This window comes from Polypterus senegalus, chromosome 12 (assembly GCF_016835505.1).
Source record: "Polypterus senegalus isolate Bchr_013 chromosome 12, ASM1683550v1, whole genome shotgun sequence".
Taxonomy (NCBI): Eukaryota; Metazoa; Chordata; class Cladistia; order Polypteriformes; family Polypteridae; genus Polypterus; species Polypterus senegalus.
Window position 1 is genome coordinate 89,167,609 of NC_053165.1, and position 12,925 is coordinate 89,180,533.

The 12,925-nt window shown below is 33.0% G+C and overlaps 1 protein-coding gene across 5 annotated transcripts in view; it reads left to right on the forward strand.

Annotated features, from left to right (window-relative positions):
* Nucleotides 1-12,124, forward strand: part of usp8 (ubiquitin specific peptidase 8) — a 36,841-nt gene extending 24,717 nt beyond the window's left edge. For 4 of the 5 annotated variants that reach the window (XM_039772822.1, XM_039772821.1, XM_039772823.1 and 1 more), the window contains exons 12-21: nucleotides 43-552; nucleotides 1,435-1,509; nucleotides 1,895-2,157; nucleotides 3,355-3,576; nucleotides 3,908-4,118; nucleotides 4,612-4,614; nucleotides 7,041-7,277; nucleotides 10,413-10,555; nucleotides 10,987-11,119; nucleotides 11,316-12,124. In XM_039772822.1, the coding sequence (XP_039628756.1) occupies nucleotides 43-552; nucleotides 1,435-1,509; nucleotides 1,895-2,157; nucleotides 3,355-3,576; nucleotides 3,908-4,118; nucleotides 4,612-4,614; nucleotides 7,041-7,277; nucleotides 10,413-10,555; nucleotides 10,987-11,119; nucleotides 11,316-11,501 (1,983 nt within the window). In that variant the 3' untranslated portion in view covers nucleotides 11,502-12,124. The remainder of the gene's footprint in view (nucleotides 1-42; nucleotides 553-1,434; nucleotides 1,510-1,894; nucleotides 2,158-3,354; nucleotides 3,577-3,907; nucleotides 4,119-4,611; nucleotides 4,615-7,040; nucleotides 7,278-10,412; nucleotides 10,556-10,986; nucleotides 11,120-11,315) is intronic. The other variant, XM_039772825.1, reaches the window with a different exon arrangement.
* Nucleotides 12,125-12,925: the final 801 nt, after the last annotated feature.

Below are 12,925 nucleotides of genomic sequence, written 5' to 3' on the forward strand. Positions count from 1 at the left end.
ATTTTAAGTCTTTAAATGTTTCTCTCTCTCTCCCCTCAATAGATTGATCGTACCAAGAAGCCTTCAGTAAAAATACCAAATGGCACCAAATCTGGCACAGCTGCTGCATCCACTGATCAAAAAAATATTCACAATGGACCTGTTGTTCCTGATCGCTCGGTAAAGCCATCATTTGACATAAGCAGTTCTCTCACGGATGAAGAGAAAAATCAGATTCAACTAGAAACCGCTAGTCTTATAGAAAAGGCAAAAAAAGAGCAAGAATTGCGAAAACGAGAAAAAAATGTACAAGAAGAGCAACAAAAGGAACGAGAAAGGCAAGAACAGAAGGAGAAATTAGAGCAGGAAGAAAGAGAGATAAAGCAGAAGGAAGAGAAAGAACACAAAGAAACAATGGAGAGGAAAAGGTTAGAAAAGCTTGAAGCTGAAAAAGCAGAGCTGGAAAAAAAACTCAAGGAAGATCAAGAGAAAGGAAGAAGTAGTGAAATGGCTCAAGTAAATAAGGGCTCCAGAGAATCCTCTCCAGATATCATGGCCAGTCATGAAACTAAGGTGAGCACCCATAACATGTTATACAATGTTTAGAAGATTACTTTTGGTGAAAATGAAATATAATTAGAAACTCCTTTTGATCCTAAATTTATCAACAGATTTAAAAAATTGGACAAAAATATATTGTGTGAACTTCTCAAGCATTTGATGGATTTGAAGTGGCAAAATAATAAATCCGACCCGTTACCAGAAGTTGTTGGTTTTCTGAAGTATCACATAAACAAATAAGCTTTTAGTGGCTGACCGTATTTTTCATTGCTAATAGCACATATCTTAAATTGCATTTATTGCTGCTTGAATAATAGAGATTCGAGTCATTGGGATAGCATATTAGATTTTTTTTTTCTATAATTCAAACTTTGTGCCTTGAAGCAATGCTATAGCAGCACTAACCACTGTGTTGCTGTTCTACCTAATTTCTATTTATCCGTCCATTTTCAAACTCCTTTACCATATAACAGTTCAAGATGGACAGAATCTTTTTCTATTTCCATTATTTACCCCATGACATTTCTTTTTTTAGATTCATATTAATGTAAGCATATATTCATTTTGAAACCAACTTACTGTCAATTTAGGTTAGCTATAGCATAATGAGAAAGTATTCATTAAAAAAAAAAAAGAAACTGGATTTCAGGCTGACCTTTGTGTTCTGTGATATAGAAGCTATAATGATAGAGTTTTACTAGTTTCATGAAAATATTAAGGAACTGACTAGAATGGAAAAGATTGCTGTGACTTGATAAAACCTGAAAAACTGCTTTTGAGAACAGCAGGACATTGACCATTACAAGAGTATAACATTTGTTAACCAACTGTCTAAGGCATCACTTTTTCTTTGATGAATAAAGTACATTTTTCTATTTTGTATCTCTTCTTAAGAGAGAAACCTTGAACCGAGCCAGGAGTGAAGAAATGGGCAGAACTGTGCCTGGTTTGCCTGATGGCTGGATGAAGGTGAGATGCTGAGCACTAAATGAATTACATTTTTTAGTGCTAAAGCTATTGTTATAATAATAATAATAAAATATGGATTTACAGTAATTTACAGTGCACTGTAACATAGTGTCCAATGTACATTTATTTTTATAATTTTAAAATTTTGCATGCAATAATACTTGTTTGTACTGTAGTGAGAGGTTTTGATATGAATATTGATAGATATGAAATTAATAATAATTAATCCACTTACTAATTCCTATAAGTGAAAAATTTTAGATGTTAATTTTTTCAGTTTATTGATATTATGCATTTATATACAGTTGGGACCATGTCAATGTGGCTGTTTATTCTTTTATGCAAATCTGACACTCATTTTATTAAATGTGTTCTTTTTGGTTAGTTTTTAGATACAGTGACTGGGACTTTTCGATATTATCATTCACCCACAAATATGGTTCACCTGTACCCACCAGAGATGAGTGTATCTGCAACACCCCCTTCCACGCCCCCCACTCTTAAGCCAAAGCAGCAGCCACAGGTGGAGCTTGAAAAGGAGCACTCCAAGTTGAAGCGTTCTTACTCTTCTCCAGACATCACACAAGCCATCTTGGAGGAAGGCAAGAAGAAAGTGATTGTAACTCCCACAATTAACCGAGGAACTAAGTATGTCTGTCTTGGAATTTCTTTCACAGTATTAGGGATATTACAGTTTAATACTGGGAAAGTGATTTCTTTCCCCCCCCATGAATGTTATTTTTGGGTCATCAGATGTTTTATACCATTTTACAAAGTAGATTTACATTATATTTGCCTAATTATTTCACTAGTGTAACTAGCTGATTTCCCAGTATCAGTTGTAGGATACCTCTGTGGATGGGAGGTATTTATTCCTACCAATTTCATAAGAATGACACACTGATTGTAAAAATTATTCGCCATGAAAACTTGAAGCCAGGGGTGCCCCATGATTGAACTTAAAAAACATTGATCTAATTGTTTCATATCTGTGAGATGACAAAGTTTCAATGATGAAATGGCACATATGTCTGCCAGACGATAAACTGTAAATAGTACATTGCATTAGGAATGTATCACAGCATATATGCTGCTTTGAAATCAAGCAAGTTAATACAAGTGTGGAAATTGCTAGAAGTAAAGGCTTTTACAAATCTGTTCTCATGTGTAGTTAGTTACTCCACCCAAAAGGTGAATTTTTTTGTTACATATTGTTTTCTTTATTTACTTCAAGTGTTTTGTACTGATGGCCAAGGAAAAATTTTTATTCTAATGTTTTAATGAAGAACGGAGATAAAAAAATGTTTATAATAGAATGGCAGTGTATGGTGACCAGTGCTTTACTGTAGGTAACAATTTAAAAAATGCCCATGGAGGAAAAAAAATCTGTTACTTATGTCACATAATCCACATATCAGTTATCCTGTCTTATATTCACAATGTCCAAAGTGCATTCTCTTTTTCTTTTTCTTTTTTTTTTTTCCTTTTTCCTAAAATACTGTTAAATAAATGCATCGAGAAAAATCAGTGTCAGGCATAAATAGGAACCACAATTTGAATTGAGGTGTTGATTATGCGACATGAGTAAAGTGAAGTATTTTTTTAATGGATGTTTTTGATACAGTTTGCTGTGGTCCACCATTTGCCACCATAGGCTGCCATTGTGCAATAAATCTTTTTATCTGTGTTATCCATGAAAACATGAGATGAATCATTTTTCTCAGTCGTTGCTACAAAACAAATAGTTTAAGTAACATATAAAAAATATAATTTTGGGTGAAGTATTCCTTTAATGTCTTTAAATGTCAAGTGTTAAAATATTTTTACATTTAATTTCTTTGAAAGGCCTGCCAGCTTCACCACATACACTAAAACAGAGATCACACGGCCAACTGCTACTCAGATACGCAACCTCAACCCTGTGTTTGGTGGTCTAGGTGCTGCTCTTACAGGTCTGCGAAATCTTGGCAACACCTGTTACATGAACTCTATCCTGCAATGCTTGTGTAATACTCCACGCTTGGCAGAATATTTCAATAAGAACTACTATCAGGAAGATATCAACAGGCAAGTAGTGTGGGTAAAAGAGTCACCGAAGAATTGCATGAAAGTCTTAATATTTTGATTGCAGTGTATAATATTTTTTGATTTGATGCTTTACCCCCTTCCATTTTAGTGAGCTTTAAAATTTAAAAAATGATCAATTTCCATTTTTATTCTCAAAATTTGTATGCACGTGACATAGAATATGCTGTACTTTGATACATGGGATTGATGTGCATAATGAATTCAAATATATTTTTGATAAATAATTGAGTCTTAAGATGCAACTCCAATATCATAGCAAAAGTAATCTTGTTACATGAAAGGAGAGCAATTAATTTTTCCCTTTTCACAGATCCAACATTTTGGGACATAAAGGAGAAGTAGCTGAAGAATTTGGAGTTATTATGAAAGCACTGTGGTCGGGGCAGTACAGGTTTATTAGTCCCAGAGATTTTAAATTTACAATTGGGAAGATTAATGATCAGTTTTCAGGCTTTGATCAGCAGGACTCACAAGAGCTGTTGCTTTTCTTAATGGATGGGCTTCATGAGGATCTAAATAAAGTAAGACATCTGCTTCATGTTTTCCCCTCTGCTCTATCTTTTGATTGTGGTATTATGATACTTTTGTTACATTTACATTTGAGTAGTTTTATATTATAAATACAACAAGTACTAACCTCTTTTTTGTTATAGTAATTATCAGAAGCAAGCATCTATTAAGTGGTACCTTTTTTGGTAAATATAGCATCAGTTGTCCTTTATGTGATTTATTTAATTCAGCTTTGCCTGCAAAAATACATAGCTTTCCTCCATAAAACACATTTTTTTTTATCTGTACTAGTCTTTTACATGTTTTTATAGAATTTTTAAATATGGTGTGGATTGTGATTTTTTGCTTTCAAATTTTTGTTACAGAAAATATCAAAACATTTGAGAGAAAATAAACAAAATACAAATGATGCTGTAATAATTTTACGTCTATTGTTTATCAATAATGGTATCCATTTCTCCTTTTGTTTTTTCTTTTCTGGTTTTCATTTCGATGACAAATTAGAGAGTAAGTAACGTATGATGTGTGATTTTTATGATCATCTGTGTTTTGTGCATATGATGCTCTCTAAAGTAAATTCATAAAGTACATCTTTTTTTTCTTCCTGTGTCATGATTGTGACATATGTATTTATCCAAAAGTGAATATGTTATCATATTAACTTTTCGTTAAGTTAAATTCCTTCCCAACCCTCAGATAAAGTTAACACAAGTGGTGTAATTGTTTGTTGCCATTGTGCAGAATATCATTTCACTTGTAAAATACTTTTTTCAGTCATCATCTCAGTGTCTTTTGTTTTAGTGTATTAGAGTAATGTGCTAATTTTTCTTTCAGAATACTCCTTACACGTTTATTCAGTTGTATTGTAAACAAATCCAAATCATATTATATGATATCATTTACTGTTAATTCTACTCCGTACTCCTAAAATATTTATTTTTATACTGTGTTGAGGATTTGTTCTGTGTATTGTATTGTATTGACCCCCTTCTTTTTGACACCCACTGCACGCTCAGCCTACCTTTCCTGGATAGGGGTCTCTCTTTGAATTGCCTGTCCTGAGGTTTCTTCCATTTTTCCCTACAAGGTTTTTTTTGGGAGTTTTTCTTCTCTTCTTAGAGATTCAAGACTGGGTGGCTGTCAAGAGGCAAGGCCTGTTAAAGCCCATTGCGGCACTTCTTGTGTGATTTTGGGCTACTATGCAAAAATAAATTGTATTGTGGCTTCTGCATTTTATGGTTTTGGGTGTTGTTTTTATTTTGAAACGTGTTATTGGAATGAACAGAGTTAAAGCTGACACATTTGTTCTCAATGATGCGAAGTTAATTGGCTTAAGGTTATGTTTGAAACATCATCAGTGCACTGACTATAACTAACATACTTTTTATTTTTTAATTGGTTTTTTAGTTTAAGCATGTGTTATGCTGCCAAGATGTTTATTTACATAGCCAGATAAATCAAGTAAATCTCCAAATACATAAAACTGGGAAAACAGAAATGCAAGACACCCTGCCCTCCTGAGGCCTTCAATGAGGGCATACCTTACAGGACACTACAGACTGTTACATCTGTAAGAATGGTATCTGTTCTTGCACACGGTTTATTAGGTGCTTTGAAATAGGTACCTGTCTGCATTGCGTATACAGTGGGTAGAGATTATTACTAGAGAGAGACCATGACATTTTTATTATTAAATGTCAATAGGGAATAATAATTTTAACATTTTTACCAACTTATTACCATTTAATTTTAGGGTGATGTTACACATCTAAGCCTCCTGCATTATTTAACGTCAACAGATTTGGACAAATATCTTGTTTACTCTCTCTTCATTTGAAATAATTGTAACCAGATTACTGTTTTCATAGCTCTGAACTGGATGAAGCAAGGTGTACGCAGACCCGATCCTGGAAGAGCCACTTTAGCTTCCGCTTTTCACTTTTAAAATTATAGTCAATATGTGATCTAAACTGATCTTCCCATATTATTATAATATTCATTAAGACAAGCATGCCATTAAATTAGTAATACCTATTTTGTTCCTCAAAAGTCTAGATATTGTAAGAAAATTCATTCTATATTGAATACTTTCAGTTTAAATGTAACTCCCAAGTTATATTTTTGAAAATCGGTTTAAACAAATTGTTTTTGGTCTTCATAAACCTTGACAAGAAAAGCTAAAAAAAAAAAAAAAAAGTTAAAAATTAACACTTTGTTCTTTGGGAGAAATGAACAAGATGTTCAAAACTTCTAAAACAGAGAGTCATTTGACAGGACAAGGACACAAGTGTATGTTACACAAACCATTGGAGAGATTTTCAGATACTTCACTGATTAAACACTATAGGAAATGGATTTCTGTTATCCTTTTCAGATGAGGTTTCAGTCAAATACTAGTCGCAGAAGATCCAATCATTATTAGGTGATTTTTAATATATATGTTTTCAAATTATTGTGTTAGGATTAAATTCTATAGTTTTCCTCATTATTGGACATAAAATGTATAGTTTGTCCAGGTAGTGTGTCTTTTCTTTAATTTTTTCTATTTATCTTTATCAAGTGTGGCAATAATTCTTCTAGAATCTAACTATATCTTTAAATTCCTGTGCCACAGCATATAATTTATATTAATGAAAAAAGCCATTGCATTTCAATCACAAATTTAATTTAAGGTAAATGTTAACATCTCATTGAGTTATTGGCTAAACATTGGAAATGGTCATGCTTTACATTATTCAGCAGCATCAGCTATTAAACCTTTTTTTCTTCCCATATCTTGTGAAAGTTCAGAACAACATATTTTACAATTCAAAGTAGGCCATGCCAAACTACCTTTCTTAAAACCAACACGAGGTACTGAAGAAAAACTGTAATTGTACACTTGAAATTAGAGGATAAATATTAATGTCTTGGTTTTCTATTACTTTTTCAAGGCTGACAATAGGAAAAGGTACAAAGAAGAAACTAATGATCACCTTGATGACTACAAGGCTGCAGATTTGGCTTGGAGTAAACACAAGATGCTTAATGAATCCATTATTGTGGCCCTGTTTCAAGGCCAGTTCAAATCCACAGTGCAGTGCCTGACATGTCATAAAAAATCCAGGACATTTGAAGCTTTCATGTACTTGTCATTGCCATTAGCATCTTCAAACAAATGTTCTCTGCAGGTAAGTTCAGTAGACTTAAAGGAAGATTGCCTTTAATGGAAAAATCAACCCAAAAAATATTTTTTATTAGTTACTTATCTGTCTTGCTTTGTGACGACTGAGAAGATTTTTCAATATCACGTTTTCACAGAGAACAGATGTAACAATGTAGGTGCTGGCAGGCAGCCAGTACTGAAAAACAGCAAACAATATTTATACATCTATGAATAAAAATCAAGTTGTGTTGCATAATCCATATTTCAGTTATGTAGTCATATGTTCATCACATCTAAAGCACGTAAATAAAATATTGTTAAATGCCTGTTTCTGGAAAAATCAGTGTAGTGCATGAATATGAAACATGTTAAAATGGTTTTGATTAATTAAAGACCAGACGTGACCAGTGAATGAGAGAAGAGGCAGGTCTTCAAAAAAAAAAAAGCCCTTAGTCCGATTTAAGTCATAGTATGTGTACATAGAGAATATTAGCAGCAGTAGCGGAAAATGTTCATATATATTAAGCTAATTTTTCCCTTTCCAGTATCTGTAATCTTTGCTGGTACCAAGGCAGAGCTCTTTTGTTTATGTAGTTGAGTTATATACACAACATGTACTGTACATGAGATTAATTCATGGGTGTTTGTCCTTGTCATAGTATTTTACCACATTTGTAAGCAAACCATATCTGTCAAAATAAGCACAGTAGTATTTTCATGGAGAGAATGAAAAAAGTGAATTTTGAACCCTGTTGTTCTTATACCAAGAGTCTGATAGATGGGAACAGTGACAGTTTCACAGGAATGCACAACCCACCTAATGAAAACTTTGTCTTATTGTATACTGATAAACTTTTTGCTATGGTCTTATAAACACCCTTCAGGCTAGTGAGCACCAACAACATTCTTTATGATATGCATTTTTCTTGAACCTGTTGGGATATACATATCAAGATTTGATAATAATTAAAAAAAAATCTTGTTGGTGTAATTAAAAATAAAAATTTTAACTTTTCCATAATTTATTTAGTACTAGGATGTTGTACCGTGTTAGCCATTATGAATGTAGAGAAAAGCCAAGCAAAAGGACACCTTTTATTGGCTAACTAAAAGGATTACAATATGCAAGCTTTCAAGGAAACTCGGGCCTCTTCTACAGGCAAGATGTAATTTATTTAAATTATAATTAAATGATGATATAATTTATTTAAAAAATACACATTTTCCATATCTGGCTCTAGAGCTGGTATTGCCCCCTCATATAGATAGATGTTTCCTAAACCTATCTAGCAGTCTCTGACACTGACTTTGAGAAAGTTTTTCCCACTCCTTCATGCGGAATTCTTTCAGCTGTGCAATGTTTGAGGGGTGCGTTGTTTGCACAGCCTATTCCAAATTACCCCACATCATCTCAGTGGAATTCAGATTCAGGCTTTGATTTGGCCATTCCAGAACACTCCATTGCTTTCCTTTCAATATTTTGTGAATTTACTGGGATGTCTAATGTCTTTGTCATATTATAAAGTCCACCTTCTGTTGAGCTTCAGTCTTGGACAGCAGATGGTTTCACATTATCCTCAAGCACCCTGTGGTACAATAAAGAATTCATAGTGGATTCCATGATGTTGAACTGCCTAATTCCTGAGACACAAAAGCACCCCCAAACCATAACATTTCCCCCACTCTGCTTCATAGTTGTAATCATTGTCTTCTGGTAAAATGGTGTCTTTGGTTTTCACCAAACTTGTCCTTTGCTGCTGTAACCAAATACTGTAACTCTATTGTTCTTTGCATCACCTGTCCAGAGCACATCGTTACCAAAGTCCTTGTCATTGTCTAGGTGTTCATGGACAAACTTTAGATTTACTCTGATTTTCTTTCTGGACAGCCAAGGTTTCTTCTGGCACACCTCCCATAGAAACTTAATTTGTGCAGCCTATTTCTAATGGTGGACTCATGAACTTTGACAAGATCTGTGCCAAGACCTACCTGTAGGTTCTGTGGTGAAATTCTGTGTTTCTTTGAGACTCCTTACAGTATCTTGTTTTCAGCTATCAGGATGGACTGGCCTTTTAAATCCCTTCCTAGACTCATAGGCCTCTATTACTGTCTTTCTGAAGGCCTCATAGATTTTTTCACGCACTTCAGAAACAATGAGCCAATGAAAGTAAATGTCTGAGGTTTAAATATAACGACATCTTCTCTCATGAGGTTCTAATCATGTGCACCTGATTCTAATTTGAGGTAGTGAACTTCATTCTTCCACTTTTAAAAATTAAAATAATTTTGCATTTATGCTTGTTTAAACTATTCAATGGACTACAAAATGTAAATGTAGCATTGTGTTTGTTAATATCATTTTTATCTATAGATATTAATTAAATGAAATACAAATCCTGATTTTTCCACATATGTTACAAAAGAAACAATATTTCATGAGGCTGGCTTACTTTTTCAATTGACTGTAATGCAATGTCTGTTGAAATTCTGCCACGGAGACTCCCAGATTTTTCCCTGGAGTTTGATGTTGCCTTAAAGTGATTCGCATCTGTCTTTGTTGTTTTTATGTTGTATTTTGTTACATTTACCTTGTTGACTGAGCTAACGCAGTTTAGGGTTCACTTCATATTGCACTTTATATTTATATCTATTAAAGGCACAAATTCCTAATCTAATCACTATTCATAGATTTTGTTTTAGATCCAAAGTGTTTCCTTGAGAGAAGAAAGGGCTAAACTTTATTAAGCAAAAATTTATTTGTAATGTTAAATAACAGGAGCTCAAAAAACGGACTTTCAAACATGTCTATATCTAATATTTTTTGCATTCGCATTAATTGATTCCTCTGATTTAGTATTAAAAAAATTAGCAAATTTATTGGCATTTCCTGAAATGCCCAACCATAAAAAGTGTTGGTCTTAGATTGGATGTCAAGAGCCCTTTCATCATGGAAACAGAACAGTTATGAAAGAGCATGAAAACACCAATAAAAATACAGACTTCATATTTTTGGAAAACATGTCATCTTTAAACTCATTATTATAGCTAACTTTTTTATTGCAGTGCATTTTTTTCATTATTGGTTATCCTCCCAAGGTAACAGAATCATATACTTTTCCATTTTTGAAGAAGAATTATATGCCTTGTTTGTTTTTCTTAGGAATGTCTGAAGTTATTTTCTAAAGAAGAAAAACTAACTGACAACAATAAAGTGTTATGCAGCCATTGCAAAACCCGAAGAGATTCAACCAAAAAGATTGAAATCTGGAAGCTCCCACCTATACTGCTTGTGCACTTAAAAAGGTACCACTATACAGAAGATTTAGACAAACATTTACAGCATGTATGAGATTTCTAAAAGGTGAAAGTCATTCAGAGAGCCTCTCCAGAAGCATACTGATTAATGCTGCCTCTGTGTAGTACACAGGAAGGTGATACAACCCAACAGCTATCAGTATTCTGGCTGGCTAAAAGTTAGAAGTTAACAACAGATAGCTTATTCTGAAATGTGAATTGCATTATTTACTATCAGTGTGAATTAGTTATTGATTGCTTTGGATCAGAATTATTATCTGTGATGAAAATTGGCAGCCGCTCTTAAGAAAAGTCTTTTCTGATGTAAAGACCTGTGCACGTACCTCAGACTTGAGTTTCACCATATTGGTGTTATTTTTTGAGTGAGTGATTTGGGAAAAGAGTAATATCTTAAAATATCTCCATTTTATGTTTGTTAGGTTTTCTTATGACGGCAGATGGAAACAGAAGCTTCAGACCTCTGTGGATTTCCCTTTGGAAAATCTGGATTTGTCCCAGTATGTGATTGGTCCAAAGAGTAATTTAAAGAAATACAGCTTGTATGGAGTATCTGTAAGTAGTACATAGAATATTTTAAACTAATCTACATCTTTTCATTGTAATATTTTGCTGGGCTAATGAAGTAACTTCTTATAAGTGTGAAGGCAGAGTTTATTACAGTAATAACTTGGAAATTAAGCACTTTGGCAATTTTAAGATAAGGACTGTAGAAACTTAATTTTAAGATGCTTATTTTTATTTTAAACAGAATCACTATGGAGGACTGGATGGAGGTCATTATACAGCTTACTGCAAAAATGCTATAAAGCAACGATGGCACAAGTTTGATGATCACGAGGTGTCTGATATTTCAACATCATCAGTCAAGTCTTCTGCTGCTTATATTCTATTTTACACCTCCTTGGATTTCCGAGTGTCAGAAATTGCCACTTAATAAAACTGCTCTTCGTCAAACAGCATTCTGGTTATCATTACGGTACAGAGAACATTATAAAAATAACTTCCTAATTGAAGGAAAGTAATCAGTACAGGTCTGTGGGTGCCTGAATTTACACTCTTTTAGCATTTACATAAATATAAAACAACTGTAACTCTTCTTTTAGTGAGGCTAAAAAGCATATCTTCCTGTCCTTTACAATACTACACTACTGCCTGTAGGAAAAAGTCCAGTTTAGCACGATTTAAAATGTGTATTACACAATGACCTTATTATACTGTAGTCAAAATGGAACTATGTAAAAATTCATTAAATGTTATAAACCTTGTCTCTAGATTTTCATATTTATGGCCTTTTCACATAACTGAAATTCAGCTTCCCTGTACTGTGAATTTATTAGAAGAATTATATAGAATTGTATATGTATATAAAACTGCTGATATTGCACATGAAATCTTATGTATATAGCTTTGAAAATAAATATTCATTTATTTAATCAACCAGTTACATTTATTGTGAGAGACATGCATGCACATATATACTAAGAATTACTACTTCAGACCTTACTAACCACAGTTTTTGCTAACCAGCATTCACAAAATTTGTGGAGAATAAATTTTTACACAAACACTAATTGCGTTGACATTTCATTTCTTGAAAAGCATTGTTAGCTCTGTGAAAAGTACACTTGAAATCACTGCTGTCACTGGAAAGAAATATTTGTATATCCATGTCACATTTTAAATATAAAATGACATTTTCCTAGAAATGTATGTAAAATTAAAATTTATTTTTGCACTGTTAAGATATTATAAACCCTGATACATGTGGATGTCTCCAAAAGAGTCTGTTTTCTTAGTTTATGTGTTTGTGAATGTGTGTTTTAGATATTGTGCAGGAACAGGGAGCATTTTAGAAATCCAAACTATAAAATTCTATATTGGGGTTGGCAGAGTTTCACTTCATTTTAGACTCTTAATTAAGTCTGACTGTTCTCATAATTATTTGTACAATTTAAAATTTTTCAGGACTAACTCTAGATGAAGCTGTAAGCGGCGCCCCCGAAAATCCTATGATCCTTTCTATGATGCAACTTTAATAAATGTAGGCTTATTTCTATTTTACCCTTTGATATAATGTTTTGTATATGTTTTGTTTGTAATCTGGTAGTTGAAATGGATTATGAACTGATACTCACTTTTATGTGTGCATTTCATATGGACTATAAAGTACTTTAGTAATTTGTTTTGATGAATTTCATACTTGAATTGGTATTAACACTACCAGTTTACTACAGATAATAATAATCAAATGTAAATTTGACTTTACATTTTAAAATGGAGTATATTTTTATACAAAATGTATAAATGCACACATATAAATATAACAATATATTAATAATAAATAGGGTAAATCTTTGG